The sequence below is a fragment of the Ochotona curzoniae genome, unplaced genomic scaffold (assembly GCF_017591425.1).
Source record: "Ochotona curzoniae isolate NIBS_2020 unplaced genomic scaffold, NIBS_Ocur_1.0 scaffold_2683, whole genome shotgun sequence".
Classification (NCBI taxonomy): domain Eukaryota; kingdom Metazoa; phylum Chordata; class Mammalia; order Lagomorpha; family Ochotonidae; genus Ochotona; species Ochotona curzoniae.
The window spans coordinates 2,480,473-2,504,417 of NW_024467100.1; the positions used below are offsets into that span (position 1 = coordinate 2,480,473).

At 46.2% G+C, this 23,945-nt stretch overlaps 1 protein-coding gene across 1 annotated transcript; it reads right to left on the bottom strand.

The window, feature by feature from the left end:
• Positions 1-12,291: 12,291 nt before the first annotated feature.
• Positions 12,292-12,703, bottom strand: LOC121171615 (ubiquitin-conjugating enzyme E2 variant 2-like). The gene is made up of 2 exons (XM_041003367.1): positions 12,540-12,703; positions 12,292-12,439 (listed from the first exon to the last, which is right to left on the bottom strand). Exons 1-2 carry the CDS (start codon positions 12,701-12,703, stop codon positions 12,292-12,294), a joined length of 312 nt encoding a protein of 103 aa, XP_040859301.1.
• Between the last annotated feature and the right edge of the window lie 11,242 nt (positions 12,704-23,945).

Below are 23,945 nucleotides of genomic sequence, written 5' to 3' on the forward strand. Positions count from 1 at the left end.
ATGTTCACACACACATTCTCTCTTTCTATCTCTCTCATTACATTATGTTAAGGATACAGCATTCTTTTTTTTATTATTATTATTATTATTATTATTATTATTATTATTATTATTATTATGTTATGCTGCCAGAGACCAGCTCCGGCTGACTGAGAGCTTACAAAGGTTGCGTGGATTGGCGAGATGATATGAAGAGATAAGATGCAGACCACTTTGGCTTGATGCTCACAATGGACAACTCAGAAAAGTTGCCTTCTTTATTTATACATAAATCATCACAAGCTTTTGCACAACATCCAATTGTTTCATTTTCACTTCATGGTTAAGAGAATACAAAAAACAATCCTAAGGAAAATATTTTCAACAAATCATTACTCATTGAAACCTGCACTCACTTGGCTGAAGCCAGGAACTCCACGGTTGGCAACGCATGTGGTTACATAGTGACAAGTAGTTTACTTATACTCAAAATCAATTTTTACTAAACACAATCAAACTAATATTGCCTAAAATATTAAGAGTACAGAATTAAAAGATCATAAATGAAAGGATTTTATAAAAGTATATAACATAGATTCTTTGCTAAATCTTATAATCAAATCATGCATTAATTACCGTCACCTTCACCTAGTGCCGATTCAATTGTTTTTCATTCTTTTGTTAAAGGGCAGTGAAAGGGATCAAGGCAGCTCAGCCAATTTACAAACAGAGGGCCTTTACAAGAAACTTCCTTCCATCTATATAAACTGTTTTTTGTCCGTAAATATAAGTGCCAATGTAAGATTGAGATTTTAAACCATTTTGAGGGGGTTCACATCTATTTCCTTATAAAAGATGCCCCATATACTTTTGCTTTCTTGTGGTAAGAAACTAATTTTAGTTTCTTATCATGTGTTGTAACAGTTCAAGGTCCAATGTAAACAAACTCTTTGTACCTCCATGATTGCCATCTGTTGCAAAATATTATCAAGCCATTTCTTAAGGAAAACATTACTTCTACTAGGGCAAACTTTAGGACAAAAGTGGGCACATAACAGGATGTTTGGAAACATAGTGGGCTCAATTGTATTATTGTATACTTTCAACTATGTGTCATGGCCTTACATTACTAAAGGTGTTTTTATCATAACATGATTGATCAGTTTGAGGTGTCATACCAGTTACAGGAATCACTTCACATTAACAACAAAAAAAAACAACAACACCCTCAAAAGAGTTCTATGAAACATCAGAGAGGTGATTGAGTTCCATACAATGGGTGAGGCAGCAATGGGGTGACCAGAGACATTCTGCCAGGCCTTGCTTCGCAGCTAGAAACTCCTGGTAGCCTTGCTAACTGAGGAGCGGTGCTCATCACACACCCATGCCATCCGACCCAACTGCATGGCTCCCCACATCATGCTATTTATTTATATTTGGATACATAGAGAGAAGGAGATATAGAGGCAGAATTTCTGTTCATTGATTCACTCCCCAGTTGGCTACAACAACCAACACTGAGCCAATCCAAAGCCAGGAGCCTAGAGCCTCTTCCTGGGCTCCCACATGGGCGCATGCAAGGCGAGAACTTTAGCCACTAGGCTTAAGAACATAACAATTATGTGTTAAGTGAGGAAACAGGGAACTACACATTTTGCTAGAACTAGAGATTCAGAGTGGGACAGAGGCTCCCTGCCAAGGAGGCCTCCTGTGAGGGTGTGTCTGGCTATTCCTGCAGGTGCTGCTGTTTTCCTTCATGAAGTGACAATGACAATGCTGACTGTCACTTACAGGTCACACAGTCGCCTACAGCCAGCAATCATTCTTGCACATCTTTAAATTTTTTTTTAAGATTTCTATTTATTTTTATTGGAAAGTCAGATATACAGAGAGGAGGAGAGACAGAGAGGCAGATCTTCCATCTGATGGTTCACTCCCCAGGCAACAACAGCTGAAGCTAAGCCAATCCAAAACCAGGAGCCAAGAGCTTTTTCTGGGTCTCCCTCATGGATGCAGAGTCCCAAGGCTTTGGGCCATCCTCGACTGCTGTCCCAGGTCACAAGCAGGGAGCTGGATGGGAAGCAGGGCCACTGGAATTAGAACCGGCATTCATATGGGATTCCGACATGTTCAAGGCGAGGACTTTTTATGCTATTGCGCCGGGCCCCACCTTTTGTTTTTGATATATATTTTTTTCAAGTATGCTATGTCACAGGTTCCAGTTCTTGGTATTTATAACAAAGTTTTGGTGACCAATAAATGGATGAATCTTTGCTTTTTCAAAACAGATTTCCATAGCAGCAGGCGTGAGTGCAGCTGTGGTCAGTGCTTGGGATACGCATATACCCCATCTACGTCTCGGCCCCTTCACCCCTTATCCGGCTTCCGGCTCATGAACCTCCCAGAAGGCAGTGCGTGATGCTCCAGGACTTTGGTTCCTGCCACCTGGGTTGAATTCCAAACCTCTGCCTTTGGCCTGGCCTTAGCCTACTCGGGCAGATATGTGCGGAGTGAACCAGTGAATGGAAAGTCTCTCTCTTTCTCTTTGCGCCTTTTGAATAAAACAAAAACAAATAGATACAAACTGTAAAAGCAGCTTGAAATGTAATTAACTTGGAAATAAGTTGATGAATTAAAAGTTTTTTTTCTTCCTAATTCAAGTGCTTTATTTTGAGTCTGTGTGATGTTCAGTGCTGTGCTAGGTACTCCTGGGAATGCGGGATGTATATGTAAATAGTCAACTTACAGGTACCAGTGGATGTGAGCGTGTGTGTGGAGTGTAGGTGCGTCCACGTGAGTGTGTTCATGGGTGTGAGCATGAGCGTGTAGATGCAGGGGTATTGTGAAATCCCGTGTGAGTGTGTGAGCACTCCCAGAGGCTTTGTGTGTGTTGGAGAGTGTGAGGACCGTGGACGTGTGCGAGTGTGTGTGGACGCGTGAGCATGTACAGAAACACCTATGCTTGTGACGTATCCGTGGGACACCTGCGTGTCCACTGCGTGGGTGAGTGTGGAAGTTCGAGTGTGCACGTGCGTGTTCCAGGAGGGATGTGCTGAGTAACTGAATGTCGGGGTTAGTATGCACATGTCCACGGTGTCCACGGTGTCCGCTGTGTCCACGGTGTCCGCTGTGTCCACGGTGTCCGCTGTGTCCACGGTGTCCACGGTGTCCACCGGGGACCAGTGTGAGCACGGAAGACGGTTTCCATTCTAAAAGGCAAAGCCGCCACCTTGTGGTGACATGCAAAAGTGCAGCTCCTTTGTAGCGATTTCTGAACAAAACTAGAAAGCAGCCAAGAGCCCCAGGGCAGGGCCTCCTGGCAAATCAGCCAGGCTGGCAAGTTGTCTGCCTGCCACAGTCTTCCCCACCCTGCGTTCCCCCTTGGAAAATAACTCCTCGCTTCAGAGGCTCCTTGCCCTCTTTCTCTCCCTCCTCACCACAAAACTAGCTACGTTGTTATTATTCATCGGTATCTCTTTGCTCTCTCTCTCTGTTTGTCCCGTTAAGGGCCAAGATAGAAGCTATCAGATTACTCGACTTGCTTGGCTAAAACGGAGTGAGCTGAGTTTTTCTTACAAGGGCCGCTGCCTGTGTGAGCAGTCACTTTTTAAAAAGAGAGATTTCAAAATCTTCTTGCTGGCTAACATGGATACCAGTGCAGATCTGACCGTGGGCTGAAGGTGGGCAGAGGCCAGGGCACCAGCCCAGACAGGGAAACGTGACTCTCAAGGAAGGCTGTGCCCAGCAGGGCTGTTCTGATGACCATCTGGCAGGGGCCTTTTTGGGTTTAAGGGGAATTACTGCCACCTTCCCTTGACAGCCTTGAGGCCTGAGGCCCGGTTTTTGCTAACAGTGTGAGGAGGGTCCACGGAAAGGGAAGGGCAGGGTTCTATCTGGGGGACACCCTGCTTTGACCACTGAAAATGCTCATAAGGGATGAGAAACAAAGTGCCTACATGGAACACTACAAAGGATCATGACATAAATATTATGAAGTCTGCAAAGGTTTTGTTTTCATTTTATTTGCGAGACAGACTATTGGCAATCACAGTGGCAGGACTGGGGCCAGGCTCCAATCGGGGGTTGGCACTGTGGCTTTTCATGATGATCCTCTGTTTGTAGTGATAGCATGGCATGTGGGTGCTGGTTTGTGTCCCGGCTGCTCCACTTCCCATCCGGCTCCCTGCTTGTGACATGGGAAAGCAGTCAAGGATGGCCCAAAGCTTTGGGACCCTGCACCCGCGTGGGAGACCTGGAGGAAGCTCCTGGCTTCAAACCAGCTCAGCGCTGGCTGTTGTACTGATTTAGGGAGTGGACCAGCACATGGAAAGTCTCTCTCCGTCTCTCTCTCTCCGTCTCTTTCTCTGAATCTCTTTCTCTCTGTCTGCCTCTCTTCTCTCCGTAAATCTACCTCTCAAAAAAAAATGTGCATTTTTTAAAAAGGAACTCAACCTGCATCCCTGACATGGGCGGCAGGAAGCCAGTTGTTGTGCCCCAGATTCTGTATGGACAGGATGCTGCACTCAGGACCCGGAGCGGGGAGTGGAACCCAGGCCCTTCCATGGGGACACGGTGCCATAATTGCTAGCTTGCTTCACATAAAGTCATTTTTGGTATTAGTACAATCTCACTAAGAATCCTACAGAGACTAGCATTATCTTAGAGGTGAGAAAACTAAAATAGCAGTTAGACAGCCTGGTGAAGCTGCAACTCTAATCTCCATTTGAATCTCCAGATGAGACCCTCCAGCAGAGGGCAATGTTTAAGAAATTACAAAGACACAGAAATATTCTCATGATGTATCCGTATGTTAAAAAAAAAGAGACCCCCCCCAAATGATGACATGATGGAACCCCATTGCACAAAAGGAGCGTGTATAAGCGACAAATGCGCATAAAGGAAAACTATACGGCGTAACAACAAGACGCCGTGACCCCTTTTCTCGGTCTGCATCTGGCCTTGGCCACTTCCCAGCGTTCTTGAGGAAGTAGAGACTGCAGTTATCTCTCTGTGCTTCGGTCAGTGTATGGACAGGATTGTGTCAAAGACTGGTCGGGGATATGGACAAAGCACCTGACAGTGGTGTGGTCCATCTCGTGTGGCTAACAGTGCTGGGACTGTGTGGCTTAGAAACAGTGCAAGTTGATTTAGCTCGTGACTCTGGGGCCTAGGGAGCGCATGGTATTGGTATTTCCCACGTGCCTTCCCTGCTGTGTTGTCCATGGTGGAAGGCGGAAGAACCCAGAGCGCAAGTCAAACCACAGTGCTGATAACCAGTCAGCTGCCGGATGACAGCATTAACCCATTCATGAGCACAGGGCTCTCCTGACCCAGTCACCTCTTCTTAGATCCCGTTTCCTGACACCATTGCATTGGGGATTCAATTTCTAGCACATGAGCTTTGGGGGACATAGTCCAACTACAGCCAAAGGGTGGCACTATGGCATAGTGGGTTAAGCCATTGCCTACAATGCTGTTATTCCCTACGGCTGCCGGTTCAAGTCTCAGGTATTCCATTTCTAATTCAGCTCCCTGATAGTGGCTTGGGGAAAGCAGCTAAAGATGTTCCAAGTACTTTGGCCCCTCCTCCACGTGGGAGACCCCAAAGAAGCTCCTCACCCCTGGCTTCAGTCCGGCCCGAGCCCTGGCCTTCAACTATTTGAGGGACTGAGCCAGTGAATGGAAGGTTTCTCTCCCTCTCTCTCTTTCTCTGTCTAACTCTGCCTTTCAAATAAGTAAATCAAACTTAAAACAAAACAAAACAAACCCCAGCACATGAAGCGTGGCTCCTGGGATTCGCTCAGTACATGAGAGCTTTCACGAACAGATAGAAAAACCTTACAATGATGTCCTCAATAGGGTGGATATGAGTGGGTACTATTTTTTCCTTTATTTTCCTATGTATTTCCAAAATGAATCTTCATAAATTGCACCAAAGGGTAAACTATTTTTTTTATAACATTCTTTTTGTTTTTGTTTATGGAGAAGCAAAGAGGAGAGGGAGCGAGAGGGAGGTCTCCTTCAAATTTACTCCTCAAATTCCTTCAACATCCATCCCCAAGTCAGGGTGCAAAGCACAGAGCTTGGAACTCAATCCAGGCTCCTGTTCAGGAGGCAGAGCTATTAGAGATACTAGAGCTATCCCTGAGGTTTCCTAGGATCTACGTTAGCAAGAAGCTTGGATCAGGACCTGGGCTGGAACTTGAACCTCAGCATTCCAGCTCCGGCAGCAGGTGGAACTGCTTAGGCCAAACTTCCTTGCTAGAAAGCATTTGAAAGAGCAGGAGAGCAGGATGAGAGCCGAGGATGGGGCCAAGGCTGGAAGGGAGGCTGATGATGGGACTCAAGGAGCTGTGCGCCTTTCTCCTCCCAGTTTCAGTGCAGCCTGGTGGGACAGAGGCGTCAGGAGACAATCAAGACTCTTGCTGATCATGGCATCGAGTTGGCTAGTGGACTCCAAAAATCACTGTTTCCTTCCCTCCCTGTTAACCCCCAGCTAGATGTGTGCTTGTCCAGCTTGCCTTGTGGTTGCTAAGAAGGTGACAGTCCCCAGGTTTTCTTGCCGTTGGCATGACTGGTGACTGATTCAGGTCCAGCATGCGTGTGCCTAGTCTATATCTAGTGAGGGCCTTCTTGATGGCAGAGTCTAAAGTTCATGTCGGGCATTACAGAACGAAAGATGGGGAATTGCGTGCAAGCTGCCCTGCTCTCTCTGCCCTTCTAGGGCCTTGTTCTCAGTATTCAGTCCATGGTGCCCTGATCTTATTTTATCCTCACCTCCCCCCCATGTTTCCAGCCCTCAACACCACAGTAGAGCTATTTCCCACCTCTATTCATCTCACAATGGGGGTTGAATTTCAACACATGGGACCCTGGGGGGGGGGTTACATTCAAACATTTCCCAGCATCTACTTCTTACCCCAAGAACATTTTGAAACAAAAATGTTTTATGGAAATATGTCATAACCACTTACAAGTACTTAACTATAATGCTGTTTTAACTATAATGCTCTCTCCATGTGGGAAACCTCAAATACTTGTTATTTTTCAGATTTGCAATTAGTGTTCACGCTTTTCTAGTTACACGTTAACAAACTTTTTTGAATTGAGATACAAAATTCATACATCATGATGGATAGCTACATCTTTCAAATTCTCTCAGTAGATTCTTCCTCTTTCATTTTTAGCTTTTTCTTGAAGACTAATAATTTGTGAGGCCAGACTGGCTGGCCTGCACTCTCCTGGCCTGGGCTGTGGTTCGTTCCCACAGTGATGGTTCATGGGGCTGCTCTGTCTCCTGTGCTTTCCAAGGTTAGTACTTAAAACAGGGAGACTGGTCAGATTGGGACATGGTTTTGTCCCTGTTGCTGGTGGGGCAACTTCAAAGCTTAGTTTTAAATATTTCTACTGGAAAGTATGTAAGGGCTGCTCACCTGTGTTTGGCGATTACAGACCATCTTTATGAGTTTCCTGGCATGGCACAAGGGTGCCCTTGAGCCGTCTCTGATGATCTAAGCCATGCAGCCGGGTCTCTCGAAAGCCTCCTCACACTCTGTCCTTTCTTGACTCTCCACTTAATGAAAAGTATTGGCAGGGCGTGGTGCCATAGCCTAATGACTAAAGTCCTCACCTTGAATGTGCTGGGATCCCATATGAATGCCAGTTCTAATCCCAGTGGCCTTGCTTCCCATCCAGCTCCCAGCTTGCAGCCTGGGAAAGCAGTGGAGAACAAAGCCTTGATACCCTGCACCCATGTTGGAGACCAGGAACAGGCTTCAGATTAACTCAGCTCTAGCTGTTGCGGCCTCTTGGTGGGTGAATCAATGGACGAAAGATCTTTCTCTCTGTCTCTCTTCCTCTCTGTATATCTGACTTTGCAATAAAAACAAATAAGTCTTCAAACACATGGAAACAATCCAGATATGTGTCCAAGGAAGAGTGGTTAAAGAAACTGTGGTACATCTACTCCATGGAATACTATTCAGCTATTAAGAAGAATGAAATTATTCTATTTACAAGCAGGTGGTCTCAACCAGAGACCATTATGCTCAGTGAAATGAGTCAATCACAGAAGAACAAATACCATATATTCTCTCTTTTATAAGGAAACCAGCATAGAAAGTGTAACTTCAATAGTCACTTTTTTTGGATTGTTTGTTTGCTTTGTTGGCTGTATCCCATGTGTTTTGATATTTTTTATTTCAGTTTGGTTCATTCCAAATAATCTCTTTTCTCAATTGAATTCATCATGGGCTCATGAATCATACAATGGCATCTTTTTTCCCAAGAGACTTCCGTGTTTCCTTTTTGTAACTAATGTGTTGGTTACTCAATGGTGCATTTTTTCCCCCATGGTGCTGTAATTTGTTGTTGTTGTTGTTGTTGTTGTGGCTGTTCTAACTCATACCAGTTGTTGACCTTGTTTCATGGCTTCTCACTTACGGTAATGTGTAGTGATGGAGTACCAGGGTCTATCATACACAGATGTAGGGGTATAATGGAACATGCATCCTTGCATCCAGACGAAAGACGGATTCCCCATAAAACTGTTGGACATGTGTAGACGATGGGATGCTGGACTGTCTGACATTGTCTGTATTAACAATGTCGGGGTACACTTAAATGAGAGACTGATAGAATTAGATTCCTTATGAAGAACTACACTATTGTAACAAAATGGGAAAAATCTGACAGGGGATGGGAGTTTTGGGTGGAATCCCAGCCTATATAAAATTGTAACACGTACATCCAAAAACAAAATAAAAATAGATTTTAAAAAGAAAAACAGAAAAAACCAAATAAGTCTTAAAAAAAAAAAGTATTGGCAGACCTTTTGAAAGCAATATCGTATCACTGACAAAGTCAAATTGACATTGGTTGGGGTCTTGGTCCCAGAACTTAATCACTATATGATTTGGTAGGGAAAATCCTCAAACTCTCTGCCATTTAATTTCCTAATAGTAAAATGAACATAATCAAATACACACATGAAAGGTGGGGAATATTAGAAAGACTCAATGAAGCACTGGATGCACAGTAGACTCCCAGTATATACATTACTAACATGCACTTTCTCCCATACATTAACATCTCTGGAATCGGGATGTCTATGTGTATATATGTGTAATGTCTTAGGTTTGAGAACATGTGGTTGCAGTAGAGAGAGATTTACCCAAGTGAATCCAGTTGATCATTGGTGATGCTATGGAGACTTAACTAACCAAACATGGACTTTCTGAAGTGAGCGTATCACTTGGTGCAATGGTGAAATTGCCTCTTGGGATGCCAGCATGCCATAACAGAACACCTGGATTCAATTCCTCGGTCCGTTTCCAGTCCAGCTCAGTGTGAATGTGTGTTCTGGGAGGCTGGCAGCGTGCTTCAAGTCCTGCCGCATATGTGAGCAACCCAGATGTAGTTCCTGCTCCTGGCTTTGGGCTGGGCCAGCCCTGACTGTTGCCGACAATTGGAGCGTGAATGGAAGATGGAAGATCTCTCTCATCCTGCCTTTGAAATATATAAATAAATGTCTAAAATAATGTTAATTTCAATTGACCCTAGAATGTTGCAAAGATTCGTGGTGATTCTACATTTCAGGATACCAGAGGATACAAGTATGTATTTTGTTTATACAACCACAAAGGTTAATTCTCAGAAACACTTTCAAAATTCTAATATTATTGTATGGTGCAGACAAGGCACACCAGGAATGGGAAAAGTGAGTTGTCACCTCCGTGTTAAAGAGTACTCCATGCTCCTTTTTGACCTCCTCCTTTCCCTCTGTCTTTTCCAACTGCCAGGAGTTACACTCGTGTGGATTCAGACTCGGGAATTCCAACAAGGCCAGCAGAAGAGTCACTGCACATCAGACTGTGTGTGGGAGCACCTGGTTGCAGGATACATGGAAAGAGTTGGTGAGTTCCACCTTTCTCACGCTTATACTTTATTTCACTTAATCTTATGCCATAGACATCATCCTATGATTTTATTAGTCACATTTTAATAATTGTATATGGTAAACACCATGTTACTATCTAATTAAATAATTGTGCATTATTTAGCTAACCACAATTTTCACTTGGGGTGGACCTTGTGGAATAGCAGGTTAAGTCATTGACTGGGATGCTTATATCCCACATGTGCATTAATGGGAGTCTTGGCTGCTCCTCTTCTCATACCGCTTCCTGCTAACACACCTGGGAAAGCAACAGAGGATTGCCCAAGCGTTTGGGCCTCTGAACTCTTGTAGGAGCTGAGGAAGAAGCTCGTGACCCCTGTCTCCAGCTGTGGTTGTTGAGGCTAATTGGGGAGTGAACCAGAGGGTGAAATATAGATATATATACACTGCTTTTCAAATAAATAAATAAATACAATCTTTTAAAAAATTAAAGAAGTACCTTTAATCCAAGTTTATTATTATTGTTATTACGTATTATTTACTTAGAATAGATGCCTATTCAAAAGCAACCACAGATAAACAAAATGACTGTTAGGAGGGAAAGCTATCATGGTTTTGTTGGTGAGAGGAGTCTTCTCTGAGGTGGAGAAAGGATGGGCCTAGAATTTGTAGACTAGTGAGTGCAAGGGAGGCAGGAACTTGGTGCCCGGATCATCCAGGAGATGATCGGGGCATGCTTTGGCAAGCCTCTCGTGTTCATCAGGAATTCTTATCAGTACTCTTGGTGTTGCTGCTGTCCTGAGCACAAAACACCAGATAGTCTTGAGGGGTCCATGAAAAAGACATACACTGGAATTGCAGGATCATCAGAAAGAATTCACAGCCATGTTTAGTCGCTAAGTTCTGTGTGATGTCTTTGCCTACAGCCCCTCCAGACCCTTTGCAGGGATTTCTTTTGTGACCTTAGGTGCATGACAACGAGGTGGGAAGGTTCGCTGCTCCCCGCACACAGCGTTCTTGTCCTGAGTCTTGGTGTACGCTTTGCCCTCTGCGTCTGAATCCCTTCTTTCCTTCCATTGTCAGACTAGCCCTATGTACCTGCTGCTTGCCAGTTTCCATTTCTTCCTTAATCAGAGAACATCCACTTGGTTCCAGTTCTGAACAGCAAGATCTTCAGTGTTGGTGGGAGAACCATGCCTGGTCTATGTCCATTATGGTAGTTTTATGCCCTGTTGGAAACAGTTTGAGGACTGTGTAGGCAGCAGAGCGTGACTAATGGGCCCATGAGAGCATCCACTTCTGGGAGACATTTTTAATCTTATTAAATCATGTGAGCTTGCCCCCAGCCTGCCCAGATCCTTTCCAAATTAGAATGTTACTGTTTGAGGATGTCCACTTACGGAGCTTTGGCAGCCATCTTGCGTTATGAGGGACCACATTCCTGACCTCCAGTATGATGTGCCCTGGGGCACATCAGCAGCTTGCCACTCATCGGCAGCCCAGCACTCACCCATGGTCTCAAGACACAGACTGAACAAGAGTTAGGGACACTGTGTACCAAACTAGCTATATGAGGATGCTATTCAGCTGCACCAAGAAATATTTGATTAAACAAACCTTGGCTTAGTTTCCACTCTAATGTGAAGGGCCAATGTGATGGCTGGAGAAGGGCTCCAGTGTCCCAGGTCCCTTCAGGCCCTTTTGGGCTGCCCCTAGCTCCTGTGGTTCTTTGTTGCTTCAAGTCTCATTTCCCTCCTGTCTTGTATCCCTTTTCTAGAGGGAATGCAATGCGGAAGAGAAGCCTGAAGGATCAAGCACTTAGAAAACCAAAGAAAATGTTTTCTTTTAGCAGAAATTCATCAGCCACTCCCCGACATTTTTTTTTATTATAAATACAGGTATCAACACAATCCTGAATATACTTTTATACTACTAGTAGTCAGCACCCACACCGCTTCAAAATTTTAACACAATTTGTGACAATATTCACTGTACCTGCTACTTAAACGATTTCCACTGCAGCTTTCACTAAGCAAGAAGGATAAAGCATGGCATGTCTGCTTGTCCTTCTTGGGATTTTTACTTTTCAGAAACACCTGTTTCCACTGCCATTTGACACGTCTCACCATGCTTGCGTCTTGTACACCCGAATCCTACTCGGAGCACTCCAGGTCTATGTTTAAATGACAGTGCCTCAACAAGAGAAAGAAAAAATTGTGCTGCATTTTTCCTCCTGTTAGCTGAAAACACAATGGGTGTACATATATTAAGTATAGTCTTACAAATGTCCGGGTCACGTATACCAGCTGGAATTCTTTACTGAATGTGGGGGTGTTTTGCATTGTGATATTTAATCAAGACATTAATACGAGTAGAAGGTTGTTGATTTAAGACAAGTTTGAGAGCCACTAAAATTAATGGTTGTATGTTTGTCCTTCTGGTGGCTGTGGAAGCTTCATATTTTCTTTGGACACTGTTAGACGTCTTAGCTCCTGAAGTACAACTTTAATGCTATATGAATTTTGCCATTGTGCTAATACTGGTATACTTCGTGCATCCACCATTCCACTGGAATTATTTATCCAATTCATATTAATTTTTGTTACAAATCTAACTGACGGAGGAGCTCTGGGTATTAAGGGCCACATTCTCTTAGTTCGTCCTTGGTGGCCCCATATTCATGCCTGTCCACCTTGTAAGTGTCATATCTTCAACATCTTCAAGGCCCCAGCTAACCGCACCATCACCTACTCCTTTTTGTCCTTCTTCAAGTTCTTCCAGCAAGCGAAAATTACCAGGAACTTTGACTCCTGTGGACACCACCATCTTCTCCTGTAGTCCAAGCCAGCTGCCAGGAAAATGTTTTCTAACAATTTCCCTAGAACTCCTTACTGGCTGCACTGGTCATGGGACCATTTATAGGGAAGCTTTGTTTTGTTTTCCTGGGGTGTTTCGTTTCACTCTGCCACACTGAAGAGGATTGAAGAGCCCAGGGAGGGAGGAGGTGGGCTGGAAGGCGGCCTGGAAAGCTGCTCCAGCTAATGGAAATGGGCACTTCTGGCACTTGTCATCTTCGAGGTGCGAGAGGAACACCAGACTCGTCTCCCACCTGCCGTGACACCAGACTTGGCAAAGCAACATCCTATTTTTCATTCTTCAGTGAGGCAAAGGAGATCGCACCCATGAAGGTCAGAAAGAAGAACCACCTTATGACACTATAGTTTAAGCTGATGCTTGCCGTGCCGGTATTCCATAGTGTAGTTAGAGCTAGCTGGAGTCCTCCTGCTCTACTTCTGGTCCAGCTGCTTTGCTAAGGCACCTGGGAGAACAGTGGAAGATGGTCCAGGAACTTCGGTCCATTACCATCTGTATGGGAGATCTAGTCTAGCTCCAGCTGTTTTGGTCATTTGTGGAATGAACCAACAGGTGGAAACCTTTGTCTCTCTTTTCCTCTCTCTCTCTGACTTTTAATAAACAAAGTAAGTCTTAAAATGGAGTTCCTCCTCAGGGTTTTATGACCAAGCAATGCTGAAATACTTTTTTTTTTTTTTTTATACTCGTTTCTCTCCCCGTGGAAGATTCCATGATTTCCATCTAAAGTCTTAGCACCTGCAGGGTTTTAGCTATCCCAAGTGTCCAGGTCACCAGCAAGACCCAGACTATCAGGATCTCTGCAGAGGGGACCCAAGTCTCAGGTCCCCAGGAGATTCCTGTGTGTAGCCAAGGCTGAGAACTCTGCCCCAGAGCAGTGGTTTGAAATCCTGGCTACCATGAGAATCATCCAGGGGGCTTTAAAAAAAAAATGCTGATGCTGAGTCCTGCCCCAAGAGACTTGAGTTTAATTGGATTAAGGTGGAAGGGGGGAGGGTGGGCAGTGACTGCATTTAAGATTCCCCAGATGAGTCTAATGTGCAACCAGGGTTGAGCACCAGGGAAGAGAGGAGAGAATCTTTACTTGCTTGCTTTTTTTTTTTTTTCCCTCCTGGGCAATAAGATTGCTATGGTGCTGTCACCTGGCATGTTTACATGCACAACTGGGACAGGGGCTCTCTGCTTAGGCGGCACATTAGAGGCTCCTGGGGGAGTCTCAAGATGTCTAATGCCCGGCTCTGTTCCCTGAGACTTTAATGCAATTGTTCCGGGCCCTGGCATGATTCCATCTGCTTGCTTTCAAAGCTCTTCTATGATTAGTATATATACCAGGGTGAGAAACACTGCATAATCATAATAAGGGTCCTTGAAGAGTCACAGCTGCTCTTGTGGAAGACCAAGTGAGTGCGCAAGGGGGCCGGGCTTGTTCCTATCAATGTCTGCCTCTTTTTCCGTTGTTATTGTTAGTTCAGTGCGCGTTCAACACCCGTGAAGAGCCCTCTCGTGGAAGCAGAGGGGCTGCTCATGCCCGACCTGCTGTCTTCCTGCCGCCCAGCATCATCGCCAGTTTCTGAAAGGGTGGGAGACTCCCTGACAGCGTGGTTTAAGATATCAAAGTCTGACATCACCTACTGAAGTCTGTACTCAATCCACTGTTTAAGTGAGATCTGCCTTACCTTCCTCCCCCCTGCCCTTCTCCATCAGTCTGTTTGTGAAGGTCTTCGTCAGAAGGGTTGTGTAAACAGAACAACCAGCCTGAATGTGTTATGGCTGTGACAGATGTTTCTGGAAATACAAGTGTGCCCTGCGCGTTAGGAGCCGCGGCTGCCACACGGCTCGGTTCCCTGCCTCCCTCTGTGAAGGCAGCAGGTGCTGGCAGGAGGACACTCAAGGACAGAAGCCTCTTCCTCCCGCTGCACACCACAAGCCGCTACCTGAATGGAGGATGCTCTGGGCTACGGAGAGCAGAGATCGCCCGCAGCAGCAGGTGGGCGGCTTGCCCCCGATGGACACAGGTTAGACGTGGGCTGGGTAGACTCCCTGGTAGAGGTGACTACCTCACCCCTCACCCTTCCCATGGTCCTTCCCCAGAGGCACTGTTTGCACTTGGATCACATTCAGGCTCCCTGGAGTTCTTTACAACTCATCTCCAGTGGCTTTGAGTACAGTTGTATGCATGCCCATTTGCTCTTTGGTGAGTGTCCACACCCTGTTGTATGACCTTTGAAAGCTGTGACCCCTCACGTGCTACCTGGCTTGCTTTATACTGCAGAGCTATTTCTTTCACCTGAATTTGACCTGAAAGACCAACAGGTTAAACAGCGGGCACGCAGAATCCTGGCAGAGAGAGGGGGCACGAGGTCCTATCTGCAACCGCCCCTGTTCCCCCATGAGCACAGCTGTCCAGCTGCTCTGCACATCTCCGTGTCCTGGAGTCATGCTCAGAAGAGGGCACGCCCTGGAGGGCCTCTCTCCTGACTGTCAGTCCTGTTGGCCACAGGCTGCCAGTGGCTTCTGGCTCACCTGGGTTTTGAAGAGATGAGAAAGGCCGTTTCTCCTGCCTGCCCTCCCTGACAGAGAGGACAAGCAAAGGCAGGGAAGGTGATGGCATTGATCAAAACCCCAGCGCACATTACCAAGGAGATTAGAAAAACCCCTTCTCTGGGCTCAAACTGCTTATGTCTGCAGTTTCCCAGGGTCCGGTGGAAATTGTTAATATGGTTGTTAAATAACAGTTGGCAGCCAAGACGCTCGGCATTGACTGATACACAAGATTAGGCCAGAGATGTAAGAGAATGAATTGATTCCTTTTCTCAGGAATATCAAAACAAAGTTATAAGAACACATTTCTTGATCCGACCCAGAGTTTCTCAATGGTAGCTCCGTGAATGCTGCAGGTAGGAAACACCACCTTTGGGCGGCTACCGCGGCACTGTGGGCCCTGGCCTCCACCTGCCAGATGCCAGGAACAGCTGCTAATAAGTGGCAGCAACAATGCTTCCAAAGATTGTCACCAGTTTCCTGGGAGTAAAATGGCCAGAACCCAGGCTCTAATCAGCTGGTTTAGAACGCTAAAGAGCCTTGGCCAATTCCAGGCCAAGCCAATTCTAGGCCACAGGCTTGAGAAAAGATCATGGCTTTTGGGGGCTGGAGGAGCACAGATTTCTCAGATGCCGGAGGAAGGGAGCTTCCTAAAAGCTTTCTGTCCTTGTCCCACCATTCCACCAGGTCACAGTGGGGGGACAGCCTAGAGGCTGGGGCAATGACATCCAGCAATTTAGAGGGTCCACGGAAGTGGATGCTGGACCTCCATTCCATGGCACTGCTGTGGTAATGCGCCAGAGCTTCCCCTGTAGCCGTGATAAGGAATGCAGTGGAAAGCACTGGTGTTATGGAGAAGCCTTTGGAAGGTTCTGGTGTTGATGGGTGGAGGGCAGGGGAGTGTGTGGGAGACCCAGGGATCCCTGAGAGATGACCAATATGGGAACCAAGCCTTAATTAACAACGAAGACTCAGGCAAAAGAACAGAGAAGCGTGTGCGTGTTTGCTCTGGTGGTTGTGACACTGTTTGTAATGCCCATGTCCCACTTGGAAGCACCCTGCTTTCTGATCATGTACAATCTGGAAGGCGACAGGCGATGGCCTCGGGGGTGGCCTGTTGCGGCTTGGTGGGTAAAATCACTGCCTGTGACGCTGGCATCCCACGTGGTGCCAGCTCAGGATCTGACTGCTCCACTTGCGGTCCAGCTCCCTGGCAACGGAAGACAGCCCAAGCACAGGGCTCCTGGCTGCTTGCCATTGGAGAGATGATGGGAAAACTGTTGTTCTCTCCCTTTCTCTGTAAGCCCACATTTTCCAATAGAAAAAACAAATATTAAAACATATAGATATATATGTATGTATTTATATGTGTGTGTGTGTGTGTGTGTGTGTGTGTGTGAGGCTGTACTGGACACCTAGGACCTGTGTTGAGTCCGATTTCAGCCAGGTCCAGGTGCAGCTGTTGTGGACATTTTGGGAGTGGATCAAAACTTTGGTGATCTTTCTCCCTGTTTCTCTGATAATCCAATAAATACAAATTCCAAAAGAACAAACCAAGCAGCAGTCGGGATGGCACCAGGGGCAGAATCTGAACCCCCAGCGCCCTCTCCCATCAGAGCCTGGAGAAGCAAGGTGGCACCCTGACCTTGCGGAGGCACTGTGGAGGGGAATGGCAGGCTGTGATCCAGAGCGTTTGCTGTGATGGGGTCTCCCCTGCATTGTCAGTAACGGCAGTATTTTTAAGACCCCCAAATAAGATGGAGCATGAAAAGTGAAGACTCAGTTTTAGATAATGGTTCTATTTTTACTCCACCTCCACCTCCCCTAAATGTTGTCAAACTGTGCCTGTTGCCTATAAGTCAATGTTTTTGATCTTATTTCACAGAAAACACTTGCTTTTGGTGAAAAATATCTGTGACTGGCGTTTCAAATGAATGTCCCTTGAGATGGTCCCAGGCCACTAAACTCTTGGCCACTAAAATCTTCAAGCTGGTTGCACAGGACTTGCTCAGCCATTTCCGAACTGATTGAGAGACCACTAATGGGGAATGTTTGCCCCACAGATGCCTGCTCAGATAAGGAGGGGTTAAGGCACACAGAAAATCCAAAGTCCCTGTAGTGGTTAAACTCCTTGCCTTGCACGTGCAGGATCCCATATGGGCACCGGTTCTTATCCCGGTGGCCCCGCTTCCCATCCAGCTCCCTGCTTGTGGCCTGGGACAGCAGTCAAGGATGGCCTGAAGCCTTAGGACCCTACACCTGTGTGGGAGACCTGGAAGAGCTCCTGGCTTCGGATTGGCTGAGCTCCAGCCGTTGTGCTCACTTGGGGAGTGAACCATCGGATGGAAGATCTTCCTAACTGTCTCTCCTCCTCTCTGTATAACCACCTTTTTTATTTCCAATAAAAATAAATAAATCTTTAAAAAAAATCCGAGGTCCCTTCCAAACTCTTTGGTGTCTCTCACTTCCACCCTTCAAGAGGCGCCCCAAACCCCCGCCCAGTCTCAGGAGCTTTCCCTTTCTCTCCACATTCGCCTGACTGCTTTGCAAATTGAACTTCTCTGCTTGCAACCCATTCCCAGCTTTTTTTTTTTTCCTATACCAAGCCAAGGAAAGAACCCCCTGAGCTTTTCCAGCGAGCATCCCTCATTTGGGGAGATGCCAGACCCTTAGACCAAGGATCATCAGTGCCGCTCCTGTGCACCAGGCAGGCGATTTCTTCTTAAATCATTGTGCTTGTTATCACAGGCAAATCATCTTCGTTGAGTATATTTTTGCTCTTGTCAGATGTGGGAGCCTTCAGGCCGACTCAAGGGAGACTTTCTGATTTCTAGTGAGCTCGAGGCCAGCCACACTGCTCTCTGAACCTGAGACCAACGGCGTACGCAGGGAAACTTTGGTGTGGACTTGGAGATGTGGACATGCTACTCATCAGATTGCTGTTTCCTCTCAAGGGCCACTGAGGAAGAGATGGAGAGCTGTGCTGGCATAGGCTCTGCCCACTGTTTACCAGTGAGTGCCCCAGCATGGTCGGACCTTGCAGTCCCAGTCCTGGAAATAACCCCTAGGTGGAGGACCTCCGTGATGACAAGTTAGTCCCTAGTGGAGGGCCTCTGTGATGAGAAGTCTGTGGTCAGAGTAGGGTCAGTAGCAGTGGGCAGGGATTCTACAATGTTTGGTTCTTTCCCAGGGTTTTGTTTATTTATTTATTTTTTAAAATGTTGTTTCGGAGAGAGAGAGAAAGAGAGAAACATTCCCCAATTGCTAGTTCCCTCCCCAAATGGCCAGACGAATCAAGACTGAGCCAGGCCAAATCTGAGAGGCAGGACCTCATCCCAGGTATCCCGAGTGTGGGATAGGGACCCAACCTGAGCCTTTGCTGTTGTCTCCCAGAGTCTGTCTTAGCAGGAAGCTGGAGTCGGGAGGAGAGGAGGGAATTGAGCCTAGGCACTCTGCTGCGGGACACACATATCCTGACCTGTGCTATAACCGCTAGGCTAAAGACCCACCCCTGGAGGTCATTTCTAACCCCGGCCTTGCTGAGGATGCGACGAGCACCTGTGGGCAGGGACTAGGGTCTGTTGATGCTGAAGGACAATGGCTGGTCCAACACCACAATGAGCAAGTGTTGCCAGGTCTCCGACAGTGCTGAAAGTTCTACCACAAGAAGGGAAAAACCTGAGTTTAGTTTCTAAGAGGCTTAGTCCCTATGTCCACTGAAAAGGAAAACAGAAAAAAAGCTGTTTGTAAAATTTGACCATTTTAAATTTCCTAAAATAAGCCCAGGGAGTATTATGACTTTTAAAAGCTTATCTTGAAAATAAAATCACGTATAGTGGTGCTGCTGGTGGATGGTTCCATATCCACCTGTTGCACTTGGTGAGTTCATGAGTAGAGGCAGGTCTCAAGGGATTCAGTCTTCCAGAACCCTCACAACTGCACGTTTAAATACCGTGTACCATTTATGCTTTTTTTTAGTTTTCTATACATTTATCATGTATGTATGTACATACACATTTATTCATTTGAGGATCAGTTTCCTTGCATTTTTATTTTATGCTATGATCAGAATTTTATTATTTTGAAATTCAATGCATGGGTAGGCTATATTCAATTCAATTTGCAATGGGTGATCCTTTTGGAAAGGTGAGAGGTTAAAGGCCCTTGTGTGTAAGGGCAATGAACACAATTCTACAGAACTTCCACTGGAGGGCGCCAGAATCTCATCTAAAGGAGAGTCAGCTACTGGCGAACTCAATTTCTGTGTTAAATCAGCAGCAATGCAAATGATCAACAGTGGTATTCATCTCTCCTCTCTCCCCACAAGGGATTGTTTTTCTCCAAGTACGTCCTTTTTCATAAGTGTGTCGACTCTAGCCTTCTTTAGTCTCATCCAGTGCATTGCCCGGTGTGCCTGTCTTCCCTGAGTTTCAGTTTCAAGTGCAGAAAGATGTCAAACTGTCTGGGAGCATGACTGCCTTATACCCCTGCTCTGGTAAAAATCAGGTGAGCAGGAATTTTAAAGAATTTAAAACTAGAGCACATGTTACATACTGCCTTGACGTGTACTGTTCCAGTATTACCACTCCAGGCACAAACAGCATTCTTTTAAGCGTTAAAATAGGGAAATGGCCAAGCAAAGGGAAAAGACTCATTTTTAAAAAAAAAAATTATTTGGCTTTCTGAGAAGAAGCATCTTTTGATGTACCACACATTCCTGGTCTTCATTAACATATTGTAAAGGTATTAGCCCTAAGATACCTTGCAAGAAACTACCTTCAGGGTGAAATAAAAATCTGCTTCCTTTGTGTCTCACTTTTATTCAGGGCTGTGAAATAGATACAACACACAGTTTTTGAGATCTGTCAAAGAAAATGAAGTCAGTGTGCGAAGCACAGGATGAGCCCTTCAAACTGAGAGGTGTGAACCCCTGAGCCCCTGCCCATCTTCGTGGTGTGAACACCATCACCCCAAGGCGTTGGAAGAATAAGCTGGGTTTTCCTTGGGCGAGAGGAGGCAGAGGGGCAGATGTCCTGAGAACCTCAGCTGTGTCAACTGCAACCGTGCTCTACTTCTTGGGTTTATACATATAAACGATCAAAGCCCAAAGTAAGACATGTCCAGGCCAGAATCAGAGGGGACACGAATCAGAATTATGATAAATTCTCTGTATTCAAGATCCAAAACGGAGGGAAAAGAGAAAAAAAAAACAGGAAGGAATAGTGAGTTTTCGAGAATTTATTTGAGAGACAGACAAAGGGAAAGAGAAAGTTCCATCATTTGGTTCCCCCCACCCATCCCCAATGCCCAGGGGATAGCCAGGGTCAGACTAGGCAAAAACTGTTGGAATGGGAACAGGCGTCCTAGGTGAGCTGCAGAGACCCGCCTAATTAAGTGGTCACTGCCACCTCCCAGGGTGTGCATGGTAAGCAGCTCAATCTAGAACAAGAGAAGCATCCCGAATAGGGCATTCACATCTTTGAAAAATGCCAGCTCCTAAATAGTGGTTTTAGCATGACATTTTAGAACATACTCTCCAGTACTTATGTAAGTCAGCCCTACTGCTTATCATGGTTCCTTCAGTCCTTGGATTGCCTTATCGTGGACTCTGCTGTAATTTGCTCTCTCTTCAGTCCTTCCTTCCTTCCTTCCTTCCTTCCTTCCTTCCTTCCTTCCTTCCTTCCTTCCTTCCTTCCTTCCTTCCTTCCTTCCTTCCTCCCTCCCTCCCTCCCTTCCTTCCTCCCTCCTTCCCTCCCTCCCTTCCTTCCTCCTTCCCTCCCTCCCTCTTTCCTTCTTTTCTTCTCTTCCTCCTTTATTCCTTCCTTTTTTATTTTTAAACTAACCAAAACAGGGAGATTGTGTGGATCCAAATGGAGGGAGCATCCCGGGTATAACAGCCTAAAGCCAGTAGCCTTTGCCAGAGCAGGGACATTTTTTCACAGTCTCAAGTCATCCCTGCTCCCCTCTGAGGGCTTCACTGATTGCATTCTGAGGGTTTGCAGACTTCCGAGAAGCAGAGTTTTCAAGAAGCCATGTTGCATGGAAAGTTAGAGAAGAAAGTCAGTTAATATCTCTCTTGGAAGTAAAACACCATTAGATAATTCCATAATTTCCCTTTTCCTTCTACCAGATGAGAATTTAAATGATAGCCCATGGACCAAATCCAGTTGGCTGCTTTTTTTCATAAAGTTCTTTGGAGTGATTTCAATGTTTCCCAAGGGACATTCGACAGTGTCTGATGACAGATTTGGTTGTCACTAGTAAGGATTTAGGCGCTACTGGCTACTAGTGGGTCAAGCCCAACGCTGTTACTAACTGTGTAGCAATGTGCACTGTATCCTCCACAGCAGAGGATGACCACGGCAAACTTTCAGTAGAACGGAAACTGAACATTTCTGGTTTTATTGGGACCTGACTCTGCATTCATTTGTCTCTGCACTGTCTCTGGTTTTTCCAGCAAGCTACCAGGGAAAAGTGGAATGGCTAACACAAAAGTCATGAGTCCAACAAGATCTAACACACTATCTACCCTTTTAGGAAAAAGTTTACTCACCTGCAGATCTTGAGTCAAGAACAGCAACCAAACTAGAATATATTTATTATGTTGGATTGTTTTTTAAACCATTGCTATGGGTCATCTTCCCTTAGAGCTATGTCTTGGTGTTTTACAGCCACATTTTACTTCTGTGTCCTGATTACCACTCTGTTAGCTATAGTTATAATGATCCTGCTTAAACATCAGGTACTGATCCGAACCCTCTGTCATTCAAATACAGACACATTTTCTGCTCTTTTTTGGGGGCGGGGGAGATTAGGCCCAGAGAAAGGCACAGACATTAGTTAAGCCCCAACACTAATCAGCAGATGATGGGAGATTGAGATGAGAGCCTGAAGGCTGTGGATTGTTTCTGAGAGTTTAGGCTTGGGCTTAGAAAGGACTCCAGTGGGTGAACATCTTGAACAGAAGCCTGAAGAGCAAGAAGCTAGCTAGCAGGGCTGTGTGTGTATGGTGGGGTGGGGGGCATCGTGGGGTGGAGAGAGAGAGTGGACACTGGTGGGAATTTTAAAAAGTATTTTTCTATTTATTTTTCCATTAATTATTTTTATTTTTTAAAATGATTTTTACATAGTGGATTAAGGTGATTCGGGTCAAGGGCTATAGGAAGGTGGGTGAGATCATCATTTTCACATTCTCTTTTCCTCCTTCCTGTATCTGGGAGATTGCGAGAGATATGGAGAGAAGCCGCACCCAGCCTCCTAAATGTCTCTACACCCTGGGTCCAGCCAACCAACACCATCTCAGGGTCCCCGATGGAGGGCATGCTCTGAGGGTCCTGCTCAAGAGGTTTTGATAATTCAACAGTTCTGAATTATTGCAGATCTCACTACTCCAAGCACAATGAAATCTCTCAAGAAACCACTGGTTGACCTAGCCCACATTAGAGTCTCCATTTACCCAGTTATCACTGCCAACATTTGGCTGGAGTAGTTGATCAGTTTGTTCTGTCCTCTGTTTTTCTTGTGGTACCAGGAGTCCTCTGTGGACTCCAACATATTGCCATGTCCTCCATGTGCACCTGGATATGCTGTCCACTACTCCATCTAAGTCATTGAGGAGGCCCAGCTCTGACACATGCACTCCACAGTCAGACCATGGAACCTGCAATTCTCTCCATGGTTGGGGTTCTGAGTCCAGCAATTCAGTTGGAAGGATCCCCGAAGAAACTTCACCTGAGGTGATCCCAGACCTGATTCTTGTGTGTGTTTGCCAATGTAGGGTCTGGCCCAGTCTATCACCCCAGTCAGCTTATGCACATGCTGGTGGTTGCAATTGCTGGGTCAGTTCTGTTTCAAGCGCTGTCTTCTACACAAGCCAATGGGTGTTGCAGCCCAGCCTGATCCTGCCCACTGTACACTCGGCCCTCACATACACCAGTGGGAGAGGTAGTCTAGTCAGAATGACCCTCAATAACCCCCACCAGGCCTGCCCTCTGACCTGTTTCATTGGCTTGCCAGTATGTACAGCAGACTGGTCCAGTCTGTCCCACATCCCAATTAGCTCACATACATGTCAATGAGCAATGAAGCCCAGTTCAACCCAACTATGCCCACTATCCAGCTCACACACATGCCAGTGGGTGCCACTTTCTGTCTAGCCATGCCTGTCCCAGTCCTCACCAGTGGGAGTGGCAACCCAGTAGGGAGATGCCCACTGTTTCCCCACTGGCTTCATCCCACTCCTGGCTCATGCCCTCTCCAGGTGGTTCTGCAGTTTAACCTGACAGAATTATCCCCCAGTGCCAAAATCTGCCAACTGATGGGGCAAAGCCCAAATAACCCAGTTCCACTCTGACTTATGCATGCACCAGTAGGGACAGTCAACCTAGCCTGGCATTTCCATAATCCAGCTCACCTGAGGCAAACAGGTTTTGCAGCCCAGCCCAGCCTGATCTGCCCCCATCCCAGCTCACACTATTTAGTGGAGGGTTGGAGGGAAGGAATGGTGGTCCAGCAGGGAAGCCCAATCAGGGCCCCTACCAGCTACACCCTCCCCCCGCCCCCCAGGTCTCATGTGTGCTGGTTGGGTTCTGTGGCCCGCTCAGGGACAGCTTGCTTACCTCAGCATTTGCCAGTGGGTGCTTGTAGGCTGTCTTGG